This window comes from Pteropus alecto, unplaced genomic scaffold, assembly GCF_000325575.1.
Source record: "Pteropus alecto unplaced genomic scaffold, ASM32557v1 scaffold50, whole genome shotgun sequence".
NCBI lineage: Eukaryota > Metazoa > Chordata > Mammalia > Chiroptera > Pteropodidae > Pteropus > Pteropus alecto.
In genome coordinates this window covers 5335380-5354334 of record NW_006431918.1, presented here as the reverse complement: position 1 = coordinate 5354334, position 18955 = coordinate 5335380, and the positions used below count along the sequence as shown (strand labels likewise).

General features: G+C 36.0%; 1 protein-coding gene across 1 annotated transcript in view; it reads right to left on the bottom strand.

The window, feature by feature from the left end:
- Positions 1-3120: 3120 nt before the first annotated feature.
- Positions 3121-18955, bottom strand: part of DCHS2 (dachsous cadherin-related 2) — a 177505-nt gene continuing 161670 nt past the window's right edge. Inside the window, 5 exon segments of the mRNA XM_025042987.1 lie at positions 3121-3226; positions 3228-5736; positions 7826-7958; positions 8916-9202; positions 10973-11103. Of these exon segments, the coding sequence (XP_024898755.1) occupies positions 3121-3226; positions 3228-5736; positions 7826-7958; positions 8916-9202; positions 10973-11103 (3166 nt within the window).

Genomic DNA, 18955 nt, shown 5'->3' with positions numbered 1-18955 from the left:
AATGCCGGTTTTGGTCATAAGCAAAGCTTCTGCAACTTCACTGATCCGGATGTCCCTCTTGGACAGAAAGATTTTCCATACTAACTCTCTTCGGCTATGACCAAACAGATAGCTCAGTAATTTTAAGCTCAACTAAAACATGCTGTGAAAATAAACCCAACAAGCTCATCGTATCATGTGTGAATAATCTACTAACCATATTTACTCCATATATTTCATTACTTTGAAGTGGACTATCATCTTAGATCTTTTTGGTTAAGCTTTGATTTTTTTTTTCTTTACTTAAAGTTAGGGTATGTGGAAAATGGCAAAACAAAACAAAAATAATACAACATTTGTTTGGAAGTAAATAATTTTAAAATTATTAATTAACTCCCATCACTATAACTTCTGGATAACACAGCAAGGAGGGCTTTGAAACTGAAGGTAAAGGTGCTGAGAAACACAAATCCTGTCTCAACTGAACATTTATTATAGACTAAGTATGCATACATATAAGCAACCAGTAGTTTATAATACATTTTAATATTTTTAGAGAACAGTTAAATGACCCAATCCCTAAAGATACAGCATTTTTCCCTTTCTTCGCCCAGGAATCTGTTTTGGAAGCCAATTCAATGATTACTACTAGGACATGGAATTTTGATATCCATTTGGTACTGATTTACACCAGTATTTTTAAGGCTGCCAACAAGAAAGTCCAGAATTTCAAGCAGCCAAAATTCCACAAGAGACAACTGTCTTTTATTTTATAGCTTATGAATTTGGGGCTTAATATAATTTTCCACTAACAAGTTCTGTACCCCCTCCAGAGTGCTAAAGCCGGTGTGTTGATCAGCAATGTAAAACAGAACATATGAGGCAAGTTAATATTAAACTTGAAGGAAAACTGTACAAATTATATTGTTTATTTAGGGAAAAAAGTACTCTAGCTGAAAGGGCTGACATATAATTTATTGTGAACACTTAACCAGCATGGTCACATTTTTACTCTCAACCCACTTGTAGCATTTGTTTGGTGGTGGTGTGGTGTTGGATACAGTATTAATAAAGTCGTCATTAAAAATACACCAGATATTGGTTAGGAATGGCTCTAAATACTTCATGTCTTCTGTTTTTATTAAATGTCTAGAAAAAATGCAGAATCATGTCTAGAATCAGTAATAAATCATAGGCAAATAACTTAGGGAAGAGTTATATGGATAACGCTTTTTAAGCATAAGTAAATAACTGGTTTAATTAAAGACAACAAAATGTTCTCAGTTCCTAGATATAATGCTGTTGCAAAACAAAACTTCCGTATATAATTAGAAAAAAAAAGTCTTTGTATGTTCAAAGTCATCTTTTAAAGGAAATCAAAAAGAATAAACATTGGAAATTTTAAATAGTTTTTTAAAGAAAAACTATAAAATCTTCTTCCCCAGATGCCCTGAAAAAAAAAAAAAAAAAAGGAACATGCATCGTCCTTTAATATTTAAGTGTTCCATGCCTAAAAGATTTTCCTAGGATTCTAGGCTTGTCTAAAAACCTTCATGTTTCGTATAATTTCTAATGTGGTCTTATATACTTGTTCTCAGTTTAAAAGTCAGAAAAGATATATATTAATGAAATTAGCATAGGAAGCCTTAGAATTGATATCTACAAAACTAGATATCAAACACAACACCCTGTAATGTTTTTCGGTAAAGAGAATGAGTTATCTCACATAACTTTTCAGTTGAGGCCTATTGAAAAAAATAAAGGAAATATTTCTATAGCAGAAGCCCACACTAACCACTAAGAAAACCATACCGGATGTCCATTAGAATCCTAAACTCTTATTCCAAAGACTGGTCATGCTGCCTACCATGGATGACTTCTGGACCATCATCATCAGCATGTGCTCTGCTTTCCTGGAATGAATAAGAATCTTTGACGGATTGTCACACTCACCAGAGAGGAGGATATAGCATTATATGTGAACACCATACAACACCATGATATTTCTGAAACAGTAGCTATACAAAACAGAATTATTAAACTGTGTTGCCAAACTACTCCATCTAATGATGGAGCTAAACATGAGTATGAACAAATGGGAGAAAGACTTCTGATATCCATTCTTAACTTTCATAGTAGAAATATTTATATGAAAAAAACTTCATTTAAAAAATACTGCTAAATTACTCTATACAAAATTTTAGCTAATAACATAATTCTATCTATGCAAATTTTTAAAAATGACATTGAGTGGATAAATTATTTCTCACCAAAAGTTACTATATGTAGAAGAAAATAAAATGAAGGAATATTTACAAATTAATCTTCAAACTTTAATGTCTGTACCCGTACCATGTTACAAGACAGAACATTTGAAAAAAAAAAAAAATCATTCTATTTGTAAAGAAGGCCAAGGAAACATGTCTTAGGTGACAGCCAACCACATACTTATTGCTTTTATCGATCCAGTCCCCTCTGAATGTTTCCGGTTCAATTAATCAGGAATAATTTTCTTATTTGGCTCAGAGTCATGACAAATTTCATTCTTAATTTATCATTCAATTTCCAAAAAACACCACATTAAAATTCAAATTATGGCTAAACTCCACAAGTGTGGCCAATACGGAAAGTGGAGAAATGCGTCTCTAAATATATCAGATCTACAAAAAATTGCTTCGCTTTAAAACTTGTTCGTCCTTCCAAATTTCCCTTCTGTTGGTTTCTATCCTACACTCATTCTTTATTCAGTCTTTACTATTTAATCAGCAGTAACGTGACCAAGTGTACTATACCTGTACTTTATTCCCATTTATTTTCATATAAACATGTTGGCAGTTGGTCGAGTTCATTGTGTCCTTTGGAAATCTAATCATATAGAAAACCAGGTATGACAGAATATCTACTACTCACTATATACAGAGGAGTCCTGAGAGCAAAACATAAAGGTTAAAAGAGGGGATAACTTTTCATTAAGGCTGGAAGAAATCTGAGAAACTTAAATGAGGAGGTTCTAAAAACCCTGACTAAATTATATCACTCACTTGTGGATAAAATGAACCCAACCTCAAGGAGCCTGCTTAAGAATGTTCTGTTCAATCCTTCATGAGCAAAGGTGAGCAGGTGCTTGATATCACTATCGTTTTATATTTGAACTTCATCTTCTGCTTTAAGTTCATGGCATGTAGCACTTAGACATGTTCCTAATAATTCATCTGACAACAGTGGAGTCATGACAGGCGTCTGTGTTTGAAAGAGATGGAGAAAAACTGGGAGTCATGACTTCTGGCAGAGAATTGAGATGGTAGAGAAAGGGGGAGTGTGGGCATTTTTGAAGTACTCGCCCTGAGGTCATGGCCGGCATTCTTGGCGGAACTGCTTTAATCCCAGGTTGGGCTACTGCTGTTATCAGAGGTGGTGGGAAAACGAAAGATTTATTCTCTTTGGGGATGCCAGGCACATGTAAATGTTCATCCTTTAGTTTTGCAATATCATTAAATACTGAGGCAAGACGTTGGAATTTGGGTTCCCAACTAAGGAGATAATCCCAGGGACAGCTGCCTCTCCCTTCAGGATCAGAGGTTCTCTGGGTCGAAAGAGCTGCACATCTTGCTTCTTGATCACCTGAAATGAAAACAGACTCTTTTCTGGCCTCGGCCAGGATGCCCACTTGTACCTCTTTCTTCTTTAGTGTCTCAGGTAGCACATTATTTTGAACATAGGTTGCGCCACAGCCTTCTTCTCCATCTCCTTCCTTAAATGTATGGCTGGTTTCTGCTATTTCAACAGTGACGGTGACATCCGTTTCCCCAGACAAGCAAGAGAGCTGGTCCGAGTCCCTCGGGATTCCAGAGTCGGGCACCCTGGACCCCCGGTCACTCAGAGCTGAGCCCGAGTCCTTTCTGTAAGGGTGCTCATTTATCCTCTGGATCTCCTTATCTTCTGCAGTTTCTCCTTCCACAGAGCAGTGGCCACTGGAGTTGGAGTGCCGGTACAGATTTACAATGTCCTTTTCCATGAGACTCATTAAACCCAACCATTCCGGCGTGGAGTCCACAGGCACCACCTCGTCACTGCAGTCGTTAGTCTTCCGGAAGGGCTCGAGCGCGCTGGCATCCATGGTCAGTCGCAGATCGATATCTGAGGATGATGATGTTTTCTTTTCTTCAAAATTATTTATTGCGTCCTTTGGTTTATGTCTTAAAATCAGGACAATTAGAATGAAGATGAGTAACAGGAACACTAAAAAGGAGACCGTGAGGCTGATGGAGAAGCTGCTGGCTGACACTGCTGAGCGTTTTCCTTCTGAGGAAAAAGACACATTCACAAAAACAGCACAAGATGTGAATTTGGAGTCCTGTTTGGGGCTACGAGCGGTTATTTTCATTTCAATGGCATCTCCTTTGCTGACTTCACTCCTTATTAGGGGAAGTGCTCTAGTCAAATAAATATTTCCATTAGTTTTATTTACTGAAAAGAAAGGAGATGGGGTTTCAAGGGAGTAAAGAATAACACCATCGATACCAGCATCTGCATCTGATGCTTCCACTCTGCCAATCAGCTGTCTTATGTTATTCTTTTCTGGGAGGTTGAAAAAATATTGGTCTTGAGTGAAAATGGGTTCAAACTCGTCTGTACCTTCGATATCCACCCAAACCATTAAGGAGGCTGTTGAGTCCCCTCTGTCCTTTGCCTGAACTATGAGGCAGTATTTATTGTCCTTTTCATAGTCAAGGACTTGCTTAGCATGAATATCCCCTGTCAAAGGGTCAATGAGGAAGGGCTCTTGATCAGGAGGCACTCCATGCATGATAGAACAGGGGGATAAAATAGAATAGGTCAATTCTCCATAAGGACCTGCATCAAAATCCAAAGCGTTTACAGAACATATGGTAGAGAAAACAGGCAGATTTTCAGGAACAACACAGTTCAAGCTTGAGAACATAAACTGAGGTGCGTGGTCATTATCATCTAGGACACTAACAAATACAACTGCAAAAGAAAAATGTTTCTTTTCTTCATCTGAAGCTTGGATAGTTAAGGTGAATTTTATCGTTTCTTCATAATCCAGAGGTTTTATCAGATAAAGAACTCCAGTTTTTTCTTCTAAGTGAAAATGCCCCTTCTCGTTTCCGGAGATTATGTGGTAGAGGATTTCTGCATGTGAACCCACATCACAGTCACTGGCTGAGACCACAGTGATGTGACTCCCTAGAGGGGTACTTTCCTTGACATGGGCATGATATTTTACAGTGTTGAACTTAGGTGGATTATCGTTGACATCAAGTACTTCTATCGATACGATGGCTGTGGAACTCAATGGAGGGCAGCCATGGTCAGATGCCAGAATGACAAGCTTATGACTGGCAGAAGTTTCTCTGTCCAGATTGTGAAGCAACACCAGATAACCAACTTGCTTAAAAGGATATTCTGAATGAATGAAACTAGTTTCCACATGAAAATTGTTCTGTGAATTACCACTGATGATGGAATATTCAACGCGTGTGTTCTCACGGGTCCAGTCATGGTCAATGGTCGAAAAGCTGACAAGTGTGACTCCTATCCTAGCATCTTCACTCAAGCTAAGATTATAATATTCTACTGCAAATTCAGGGGCATAATTGTTCATATCTTGTATTTCTATCTCCACTAGGGTAAGAGCCCTCAGGTCAGGAATTCCACCATCACTGGCTTCAACAAGAAACTGAATAGTTGATTTTTTATCCAGAAGTAAGACAGGATTGATAGTAAATATTGTACCTGAAACAAGACATAGCATTTTAAATGTTGTCATATTAAAATTTCATGATCCATCTAGTCAGTAAATACTTGTAAAATATTTACTAATGTGTTTAGTTATTTATTAGATTTGTTACTTAAGTAATAACCAAGAATAACTCCAAATAGAAAATTAAAATTATTATATTTATACTTTTGTAACACTTAAGATCCAGAAATAATGTTCATGGCATTCACTCTATTCAATATATATGCTGCTTATAAGTGACTTTGCCACAAATTTCTCTTAGTTTTATTTTTGTATAATAAGTTGTTCCATCGTTATTTTTTTTAAAAGGAAAATATATTCTTATTTGAAAAATGCATACCCCATTCTACCACCCATAGACACATGTATAGTAACATTCTAGCATATAGGTATTTATTCTGGAAATACTGGTTCACACCACTCTAGTCAATTGAAAGTAGTAAACATGATAATGCAGAGTAGCAACTACTGTTTAATTATAAAAATGTATTTCCTAAAGCTCTTAGATAATTGGATATATGGGATTTCCCCTTGTTGATGAAATATTTTTTAATACATTGTATTGTTTTAATACAGAAATGGGTACTTTTTATAAACACGGATGTAATGACATTCTTCTAAGATAAATGTTTTAAGTATAGCCAATAAAAAAAGAATACAGAATGCTATCATTTAAATGCCACATTTCAGTTGGAGTCCCACCCTGAACTAAGTTGACCTGATAAGATTTAATGTTTTAAAACATTCTAGCCAGTATCTCATTGCAAAGTTTGTTGATAATACAGGTCAAGCAAAAGGGTTGGTGGAACTGAGTGCTTAGAGAGACCACTGCCCGCCTCCCACACTGATTTGCAGTGGACAGGGCATGAATTGCCATCATCAGAGGCCAAATATATATATATATATATAATAAAAATAAGTAAGTAAATAAATAAATAAGAGAGAGACAGAGACAGAGAGAGATAAGAGAGAGAAGGAGAAGAAAAGGAAAGCCAAATTCCTGACATGTTTAAATTCGTACAATAGCCATTTATCCACACCTGTAGCAACATTACCTGCTTCTCCTATTACAACACTCTGTGGACCCCATGCTGGTATTTCATGACTAAATTCTCCTTTCAGGTAATCCTGAGGTTAATTTTTTTTTTTAATCGAGATGTAATTGATATATACCATTGTATTAGTTCCAGGTGGACAACCCAATGATTCTACATACATATGTATTGAGAAATGATCACCACAGTAAGTCTAGTTAACATCCACCATCCTGAGAGTAACATTTACATCAGCCCTCACTCGTGAAAATTTGTAATGGTGGGTAGAGATGGAGAACATACAGTGTACTGGGTCCTAGGCTCCTCTTTTCTACAGTGTGCTCTGTTAGGGGCTGCGTTTGACAAATTATTCATCTTTATCAAATGTAGCTTCAATGTTTACTCACTGTTAAACATTCTCTGTACAAGGCTTAGCTGTTCTAATCTGAAATCACTTGCCCAAACACATTTCAGAGCTACAAATGTCTTGCTCTGATAAAAATACAGAGAGCCTAGAAAGTCATCAAATAAACCAGAACACCGCAATGTTTTTTCTTAGTAGAGATGCTCAAATAATTTCCTTTTTTTTGGTCCTTATTAAATGTATGATGCTATTACTGAACTTTTTGTACTTGGGCTTAGATAAAAAGCGTCTAAACTCTAGGAACATGAAGTCCTCAGTACTAAATTAATCCATTCAACTTCATTTGATTCTTGCCGAGGCCTGGGATAACCACCTGAACTGTGCCTAGACAGACTGACGGACTAGGTGTGTACTGCTATATGGGGGTCTCCTGAACTCTTGAACCTTTGCCAGCATTTAATCAATTCCTTTTGCTCTCCAGCCACTGAGATGTTGGCAAAGAGAAATAACACTGGGATTTGCTACCACAACATTTGATGTGAAGAGAAAAAAGACGGTGGCATCTATAATTTAACTAGGGGGGAGGAGAGGGGAGCTATTTTAGGAGCATTTGGAAAGGATTATTTCAGGCTTCCACCCTGTAACTTAAACCTATGAACACTAAAGCCACTATAAATAACTCACCATTCCTAGCATCAATTGAGAATTCCTTAGAAGACGAAAGGATTCTATAAGAAACGTACTCGCTGCTTTCTAAGTCTGTGGCTGCCACGGTCAGCACGGAGTACCCCACAGGCACCAATTCGGGAATGGTGACCTGAGGGTAAAAGAGAGAGAATCGACATGGCGCTTAAAGGCTATAGATATCTTCGTGAACGGGGCCAGAACATGAGATCATTTTCTTTATTTTGCTTATGGAAAATATTCAGAGAAGCTGCCTTTAATAGGGGTATTAATTTATAGAGCTGACATATTAAGAAGATTGTGTAGTGATCCCAGAATTCAAACAAAAATATGTTTTAAAAAATTGAATTCAGTTTTGATTTTTATTATGAAAAATTTCCTTCTAAGTTATTTCTGTGTGGTAGAGGATAGTTCATACGTTCACTAATATATTATTACATTATGTACCTTGCATAATTTAGCACACCTTTACAGAGGATCAGGACTTAGGTTAGATTCCTTCCTGTGTTGACACAGAAACCTTGCATTTGCTACATCCAAGAATCCTGAAGCCTATTTCCAAGTACTTAGTTGAATGCTATCATTGTCCTTACTTCTACAAGCATACACTATGCTCTAAAAACTGAAATTCCACTTTACAGTTTTGTTCAGGATTTGCTTCTACAAAATATTAATCGATATATTCCAAAAAATATGCCTGAGAAAGAAAAAGTTTTCCCAAATTAATTGCCGATAATCCACACTGCCTTATTGTCTCATCTATGGCTTTGAAAATAGTAGGCAAGTTCCAATCATTATGAATAACCAGTCCCCAATCCCCAAAAACTAAAGAAATGGTGACATACTTTCATACTTTCATATGATGACATATGAAAAAATACATACTTAAAAAACTGATTCAAATAAGATAGTCAATTCCATATATACTTCTATCCTCCATGATATTAAATATAAAACCCTCAGCATCAACTTAAGCACTAAAAACAGCGACTACTGTATGCCCAAATTAGTCTGTCAACAATGGCAGCCTTACATTCTACCCTATTCTTTCTCATTTTGGCTGTGTTCAGCATCTCTTTAAGCTGTTTACCTGGTAAAAATCTTGAGAAAATACTGGAGGGTTATCGTTGACATCCAACACACGGACGATAAGTGCTCCCTCTGTGTGGTGCACTGAATCAGAAATTTGGATAAGCAGCTCATATTCAGTAGCTTCTTCAAAATCTAACGTTTTCACTAGCACCACGACTCCAGTGTTCCGATCAATAGCAAACTTGGTTCCAGGATTACTTTCTTTGGAGAAACTGAAGATGAAAGCTGAATTCAAATCCACATCATGAACTGATATCCGAGTCACAATTACACCAGGCAAAGAATCTGAAATAGCCATGATCGATGTCAGTCTCCATTAAAATTCATCCTTTGAAATACTTTTCTTTAATAGTTCAAGCCAAGCATTTTTATTTTAAGTCCAACTTGATTTGCTGTTTCTTGGCACGATTTCTCATACAAAGCTCGTTATGAACCGAACAAAAACTTTGAAGAATTTATAAGCCCAATAAAAGCAAAAATTTAACCACTGAGTGGGGAATTGAGGAGGTAGGTTATATTCAATTTTTATATTACATTTTTTATTGTATGCTTACAACACAACTCCAGGACCAAGAAACATTCTAAGCCACTTATTTGTACTACATGGTTTCTGTATCAAAATCATATATTCATGGGAGTATGGGTGGGAAGAAGGTTATTACTCAAAACATCAATACAAAACATAAGAGTCTGAAAAGTAGGCGAGATTTAAATAAAAATATTTGGACACTGAAGTTGGAAATACTTAGTTCCTTGTACTTATTTTTGCAAAATTATTTCTTTTGGAGTGGTAGATACACTGCTTCCTTCCCTTAAAGTAAGACTCTCAACATTATCAAGACTATGGAAAGACATGTGATGAAAGCCAATATCTAATATGATTCACCAAAAAAATACTACAAAAGAGATGACATGCTAAATGCCTCACACACTATATGTGTTCTCTAGCCTAAACTGCCATGAAAGGAACTTTGTTTTTAAGCTTGCATGTATGGTGTAGGTAGGAAGAAGATGTCAAAGTATTCAGAATAGTTCCTGATGTACACCAACCACACCTTATCCCCTTTCGGTATGTTTTATGCTATTTGTTCTTGTTACATATTTATACTGGGCACGCCGCTGTATCTTCATGCTAATGTATGCACTTTGGAATAGTACCTTCAGTAAAAGCAAGTGGAAATATATCAAATAGGTGGGAGGCAAAGCTGGAGAATTTTTTTATTGGTAGAATATTTTAAAATGTTTAGAACATTTGTAGATATCCTTCTTAGAGAAATTTCTGGAATATATCCCTCTGTGAGTGGTGATATTTATAATTTGTTTGGAAAAGTGGACACAAAACTTTAGGAACACCTTAGGAATAAGTTTGGCATTAAGAGTAAAAGGAGAAAGGCAAGTAAGGGGCCTCTGCCATTTGTAATTTCAACTATAAAGAGTTGGGTTGGGTTTTACCATGAGAGCCATTGACCACAGACAACTTTGGGATCATAGTCTGTGGGGTCATCGCAGAACCCAGAGACCCAAACAATTAAGATTAATAAGCATATCATGTAAAAGTTTGTATTTTCCACCTCTACAGTGTCAAAGTTTAGTTTACACTAGAGGAAAATGATGACTTTGTATAATGAATATCCGATTCCTTTCACTTATTACTAGTCATTAGCATACCGCAAAGACTGACAGTTATCAGTCTAGGTTGCTTCTTCTCAGAAGAATTTTAGGATGATCAGCACAGTCAATAAAATATACTTCTTCATAGAGTAGATGTTTTTAAGAAATGTCAGTGCACAAAAAGAACCTGCGTGGAACAGTGGTTGAAGCATGGGGAACTGGCATCCTGCTGATCTGAATGCAAATCCCAGCTTTCACTTTTACCTTCTTTGACATTTGATATTAAACTTTTGATCATCCATTTTCTATTCTGTAAAATGAAGATGAAAACTATTTATGTTGCCTAGTCATTGAGTATTAATACCCATATTTAATACAGTGCCTGGCTGAAAAAATGGTAGATGACATTATACACATTAATCTATTCCAAATTGCCACACTTACTTTCTGCAATTTCCACTGCTTCAAGGGGCAGAAAAGTCGGAGCATTGTCATTTACATCAGTCACCTGTATCTTGACCACAGTTGTGCCAGAAAGCCTGGGCATCCCTTTATCTGTGGCTTGCACAATCAAGCTGGTTTGGAAAAAAATCAAGGAATATTACCCATCATCCAAAGAATAAGAAAAACAACATAAATATCAAATTGAATATTTATATCCAGTTGAAAATTTTAAAGTGAACTGGCTAGCTACTTTTATTTCTTCTCCTGGCTTTTTCTAAATGGCATCATTTAAAATTTATTTCAGAAGAACCGTAGCCTGAAACTTATTTATTTAGAGAAGCAAATCCTGCAGGCTACCAGGGGTCATGAGGTGTGTATGTCAAAACAAACGCATCATTTCTGGGATACAGACCATCAAATTCATTTCTTTTTCCACTAAGAACCTCTTAAAAGGTATAAACACCAATACTTGTCCTTTGGATAAGTAGATTGTCTCTACCCTGCCATGCATGGCCTGGATATTGCTACATATTTCCATTTTACTATATCAACAAAAGATAGAACCACTAAAAGATCGCTTTGCATTGATATTTTTTCAGACCCAAATTGCAAAACAATCAAAATTATAAAATTAAGAGAGGACGTTTCCATGATTAATACATGTACAAAAGGTATATGATTGGCTAGGACTATAAAGTAGATGTAAAAGTCCATGATCTGAAAGAATCCATATCGATTCAATCTGTCTTGGATGATGGTACAACTAACTTGCCCAGCAACCAAATTAGAAACCTTCCTAGCGTTTTCAACTTTTCTCTTTCTGTTACCACCCTTCGAACATCCAACTAATTATGAGTCTGATAGATCTGATCTCCCGAGTATCACTTGAATCAGTTTTCGTCCATTCCACCTCCACCTTCAGAGCCTCAGAAAGGCTGAGCAATCATCCTACTTTGCCAGGGAGTGGAAGGTTGCCTGTGACATGAGACTCAGTTTTTTAAAACCAGGACAGTCCTAGGAAAACAGGAACAAGTTGGTCTCCGTAGCTTCGTGCCCTCATCGCCTTTTCCTGGAAGGCTGAGTATTCACTATATCCTTTCTCATCTGGAGTATTTGTTTACCTCAAGTCTCGCCTATTCCTATCCACTCCCTTTGCAACTCGATTGCTCTATTTAAACTCCCCATTTGAAAATCCAATTCCCCTATTTAAAAACCTTTCATTGACTCTCCATGTTTACAACAGGTAGTCCAAGCCTTGAGCACGTTTATGACCTTCTATGACCTGGTGTCTTTCTGGAATCCCTGTCTCTACACCCTCTTAGTCTTTTAAAGCTCACATCTTCCATAAGGCTAAAAAGAAAATGGGAGAAGATATTAGTGGGTTGAGTAGGTGAAAAATTTCAACAAATTTCTGGAAAATGCAAGCAGATTGAGAAGTGATTACTGATGAGTGGGTCAGAGAAAACTACAGATTAAAATGCATCTGGAGAGAGGTAAAAATGAATGAGAAACAGATTTGCCCCCGTGTAACCAAGGAGATGCTCAAGATGTGGCAAATGGTAAGGTGAGATGTTGAGCTAAAAATAACTTGAAGATTATTTAAAACTCAAAATACAGAACAATCAAATGCCCTGCCCATTACTCTTCACCCCTAGGCAAAAGAATGGCTGATGATCATACTCAGAATAAGTAATATTGAGGGGCTGTCCCTGGGGAAATGGAAGCCCCTTCCTAGAGAAAAAAGAACTCTCTGCGTATTGTCATTTGTACGTCATCCTGCAAAGCAGTGGACTTCTTCCCTGGTGCACCTGCAAGTGGAGCCTGCGGGTCAGTGAGCTCTGCCGGCCACTCAGGGGTTCTACTGCCTCATTCAGAAAGCCTCTAACATGAAAAAGAGAGCACGAAATAGAAAAGAGGAGAAATGAACCCAAAGGGAAGATATTGAAAGAACAAAAGAAAATGTAAAAACAATTTCAATTAATGATCTTGGAGAGACAGAAGACAATGCATGCATAAATCAAGAAGAAGATGCTTTGGAAAAGCTCAAATATCAAGGAAGAACTTTTGGAAATAAATATATGTACAATATCCAAAAATGTTTTTTTTTAAACTAGAAAACAAAAAAGAAAGCTTATAAGGTTAAAATTAAAGCATTCTCTCTGAAAAATAAAACAAAAATAAACCAACACACAAAACAGGAAATGAAAAGTATGAGATAAAATAATACTGACAAAGGATCGATCAAGGCAGTCCTACGCTAGACTGAACAGGATCCAGGAAAAATGAACAGGACAAAGTAAGCAAACAAACAAAACAAGTCAGAAAGAAAGGCAATTAAAGATGAAATAATATAAAACAAAGGTAAAAGAAATATTTCTTCTTATTAAAAGAGCTCGCTAAGTACGAAGCACAAGAAAAGATTCACAGCACAGTATATAATCATGAAATTTCTAAACATTATCAATAAAGAAAACAACCTGAGAATTTCCACAGAGAAGGAAAAAATAAATCATATACACAACATATAATTAGAATGGAACCAGACTTCTCAACAGCAACACTGGGTTTTGAAAGATAACAGAATGAGACCTTCAAAATTCTAAGAAAAATTTCAACTTCTAGATTATCCATTGTATAAATCATATGTGAGAATGGAATAAAGGCATTTTTAGATATGCAAGAAGTCAAAGAATTTACTTCCTTGGCACCTTTTTCTACAAAGCTACTGGAAGAGAAAACTAAGAAAGAGAAACACACAAAATCCATGACACAGGCCCAACCTGAGAGAGCAATAAAGCAAAGTCGTGAAATAACCAGCTTTGCCAAGGGCTTAGAGAGCCTGGTGCAGAATGTTAACGCTAGATCAGAAGAGCAGAAAAGAGCTGGAAGGAGGTCTCTATGGAACAAAGAGGACTTGATAGAGTATTTTATATGAGAGGTATTTGTGGGGGCAGAGGAGAGAAGATGGGTGGGCATGACAGAGCTACCGGAACATTTGCAAGGAATTAAGTACACAGAAATAGCAAATTGGGTGAGCAAAAACCAAAAGCTACGCATTAATCTTGGGGCTGGGGAAGGGTAAGAAAGGTAATATGAGTAGGACATGGCTCTGAAGTGAACATTTATAGAATCATATAAACACTGATTATTGATTAAATGAAAAACAGTATATCAATATAAAGAGACAATTGGATACGAGAAGGTAAAAATATTAAAACCACATCTATTATAAGAGGAACTTGAGAGATAATATTTAAAATGACAAATTAAGCCATATTGACGTTTATAATAATGGAGAAAACCAGTTAAAAATGTCAGCCTCTGGAGGGCTTTAGTGCTGGGACAGGTGAGGCAATAATGGCTGACTTTCATCTAAGCCCATTGCTATTTTATGATACTATTTAACTTTTTTAAAAAATGTATTATTTTGATAATAATAAAAACTTTTAAATAAGAAAAGGTACTTAGATCAAAATCTTTAATATTTATCTATCAAATACCTTTTTTCCACCTATAAACATGCTCAAGTTGAGCTATTCCTGAAAACATACCCTACTCTCCAGGCTGAATTGCACTCAGTTGCCATTCCTTCCTTATAACTCAACATTGCTGAAAAAGAAGTGTCCATCATAATTGTCTCTGCTTCTTATTTTAGTGTCTCCTCAACCCACTATCATCTGCTTTCTCTCCTTTGGAAAATAATATCAAGAGCTTCCTAATCACCAGACAATAGTCTCTTTCTAGCTGTAGACATAAACATTATGAATCTCAAAATGCTCACTCAGCCTTGTTTGAAATGAAAAAAATTCCAGGTCCTAGGGGTATTATTCAGAGACGTCTACAGAGGAAATAACCCTGCCATATGTATTCTGAAAACTAAAAGTACACTATGCTGGCACTTCGACCCTTGTTCATGAAAGAAGGATACAAGGATGGAGGATATTTCCATTCCGGTGACCACAGGAGGAAAATTGAACAAAACACACTGTTGAGACACTGGCCAAATGAGGCAAAATTTGTATTTAACTTTAAATCTACAAGTATAATGTCTTACTATCATAAATACAATTCCTCTCTTTGAAGTTTACAGAAGCTTTCTAAGATAGTAAACCATAACCTGAAGTACTTGTTTTTTGATCTCCCATAACTTGTGGTGTTTATAATACATACTTCTTATAGGAAACTATTTGCTCACTTAATCTGCAGACTATTTTTGTTAATGAAAATCAATCTGTTCCCTTGAGTTTTAAATGAACTTTACAGTTTTGAATTAATTAACCTACAAATATAATAGTATGTAAGTATTCTCATTAGAAAATAATTTGGAACAAGCCTATTCCTTGCAAATTCCTTAATATAAGGAACACCTCTAGCAGATTCTAATCCAAACACATTTTGAAACCTTTTTTTTTTTTTTTTTACACAGTCCTACCTCTCTCCCTGGTTTCCATGAAACCATCTTTTCCAGGTTCATGCGCCTATCTTTCTAGTCTCTGAACCTATTTTTCTAGCTTCTGCCTGGTCCTCAAGTTGTGACAATACCCCAGGTTCTCATTTTACATATTCTGCCTAGGTAATTCCATTTTATTCATTTTCCCTAGCTGAATCCCAAATCCAAATCTTGAATGAAGACCTTTTCCTCAGCTCCAGATCATGATTTTTTTTTAATTTATTTTTTTGTTACAGTGGACATACAATATTATATTAGTTTTAGGTGTATAACATAGTGATGAGACATTTATATACCTTATGAAGTGATCACCCTGATAACTGGACTTAATCAGGGTGATCACTTCACACTCATCTGATATACATAGCTATTACAATGTTATTGACTATATTTCCTACATTGTACATGATTTTTAATTGCCTATAGAGTATCTTTACTTTTGCTCTTCTGCTAGCTCTTCAAACTCAAAATGCCCCCCAAATTCCAATCCTCATCTATTCTTCCTGCCTTCCCTATGTAGAAATTACAAAGTATTTCTGTCTCCTTCCTTGTTGAATAAATTCAGCTGACCACCACGTCCCATGGATTCTATAAGTGAATCAGCGAGTGAGTATGCACCCCACCCCCTCCATCCCTGCTGCTTCAGCCACAGAGCAGACCTTTTCGCAGCTGTCGTCTAGCTTAGCTCATCTGCTTGATGATGGTTCTCTGTTCTGCAATGCATTCATTACCAGATGTCTTTTAAAAATAAAGATCTGAGCATGCACTCAATTGCTTACACTTTTATACAGCCTACAGAATAGAGTACAATTTCCATTACAGGGTATATAAAGTCCTACAAAACTTGCCTGCGACCTACCAGCTTCTTTTTTGTTTTGTTTTGTTTTTCAGATCATTCTGTGAGATTTTCCCCCAGTTTTATTGAGATATAACTGACATACAGCACTGTATAATATTAAGATGTACAGCATGGCTTGACTTACATATGTTGTGAAATAATTACCACAATACATTTAGTTAACACCTATCATCTCAAATAGACACACAAAAAAAGAAAAACATGCTTTTATCGTTGTAATGAGAACTCTTAGAACCAACCTACTGTCTTAATGGCTTTCAAATACACCATAAAGCAGTGTTAACTACAGTCACCAAGTGGTACATTTCATCCCCAGTACTCATTTCGCTTATAACTGGAAGTTTGTACCTTTAGGCCACCTTCGCCCTATTCCTCCGCATCCCTAGCCCCTTTTTTGTTACTCCATACAGATGCGCTGTATCACTTGTTACTTCCAAATACATCAAACGCTTTGGCATGTCCCTGCCTCTCCTCATGCTTTCTGCCTGGAAGGTCCTTTATTCCCTTTACTATGGGGAGTCAACAGATTGGGGTTCCAATCCAGTCCTACTGTGCATGAGTTTCGTATTCTGGAAGAGATAATTAGCATCTCAGCCCATTTCCTACTTTGTATATGTAAGTGTTTTTTTTTTATTATTTCACAGTCATAATGAGCATTCAAAGGAGAGTATGAGTTTAGCATTATTCTTGGCAATGATTGCCCTTTGACCTTGAATATTTATGATGGAAATTGAATTTTTAAGCAATTTAATTCTTATTTGCCTAGGATTATTTTGTTGCTTGCTTGAAAAGTCTTTCAAAAGACTAAAAATCTTGGCCTTGAAGTGTAATAAGGCTCACATGAATATCAATTATCAGCTTAAATAGTGATAAGCTTCCCTATGTCAGTTATAAGTCAAGTGTTGGTAAGCAGTGATTCAAACCCAAATACTGCATGCTCACACCTACACATCTGTTATTTAATAAATTGCAAGCTGGAACTTATTTGTTATTATTATTTTAAGTTTCTAAAGTTCTTTTTCTGTTTCGTGTTTTGTAAATAAACAGGTATGTACTTTTAAGATTCAGTCACGTGGTACAATAGGAAGCCCTGCTACAACTGTTCACACGGACGAGAATCTCAGTTCTACATTTACTGCTGCATATTCTTGGCAAACTTTACCTCTTTGAACTTCAATTTCTTCATTCTGTAAATCTTGTCTATTATGGAAATTTAACATGTAAAGCAGGTGCTCCATAAATTATTGTGATTTTTAATATGCTTCCTGCCATGGATTATAATGGCACTCAATTTTCGAGCTCCCTGAAAACAAGAACTATTTCATATGTCATTATATCTCATGCTTGAGAGTTTTTTAAATTCAGAAACATTGGTCAGATAGAACTTAAGGTTTATTTTATAATTTGTTATCATCTTTCCACTGAGTTTTCTTATAGGTGGCTTAATATGAGGACTAAAAATTATTTAATTTTTATTTAATGCTTTTATATTTAGTAGAATCATAACTGACAATATCTTTTTTCCCCTTCATTTTATATTGTAAAACAGAGAACCAGAATTGAGACTATTTTCCTCAATTGGACAAAATAGCAATATTTCAAAAGTTAAGAAAAAAAACTAAATGACACCTTTTCCAAAGCATTCACTAAAGGTGTAGCAGATTAGGGGAAAATCATCCTATATTTCCTGCTGCCTTAAATATCAAGGAAAACAAAATTAAAGAGGAAGAGAAGCCACAGGGGGCAAGGGAAGCAGAGAACCTAGAGAGGGAGGTGATTTAAAATAATTCTTTGCCTTGGTGAGACTGAAGTGGGGGGAGGGGTGGCAGCTGGCTGCCTCTGTCTCTGCATCTCTCTGTGCCTGTCCGTGTTCAGTTCGAGTTCAGTTCAATTTCTCTCAGTTCTCCCAGCCTTGAATTAAATTCTTTATGGAGAATTGGAGAGGAACACTTTTAAATATTGGGACCAATTCAAATGTTGGGAACATTGAAACTATGACGCAAATAGGAAAATCTGAAAGGAGTTAGATTTAATGGCTAATTAAGCTCCACTAAGTAAGAAGAACATTGTAACTGTAAGTTTACAATCAGGAAATACTTAGTTCCTGGAACATAGCGGACCTTCAATAATCTCTGAATTTATAATTACTCAGGTGGCAACTAAACTGAGATTCACCTGTAGTTATCTATGGAGAGAAAAAAAAAGCTTTATCTTTTTTTTTGCTATAGAAACAAAAAAAAAGCTTTATGCTTACTATAAAAACAATGTGGCAGAGGTAGGTTTTAATATATTTATATAATCGATTTTAATATATTTATCCAATAAAAGTATTATGATAATTGATTACACTAAAATATTATTGAAAAAAATCCTACGGGTTAATATAGGGTATGGTCTTAAACTTTTAAAAGAATTTTGAAGTAATATTTTTAAATATATTAAACAAAGAGAACTAAACACAAACTTTTAGAGTTTGAAAGTTTTTCAGAGTTTAATTAATCCTATCCTCCCAGTAATGACAGATCCCATTTTAATCGGCTCTCACTGCTCAACCACAGGAGTATACCACACTCACCTCATCAAAACGTAGGCAGCCTGGCCTAGAAGAATATTGACACTTAGGTCTTTTGTATACCTGCCTCCCCCGCCTTCCCGCTCCCCACCCAAACAGAAA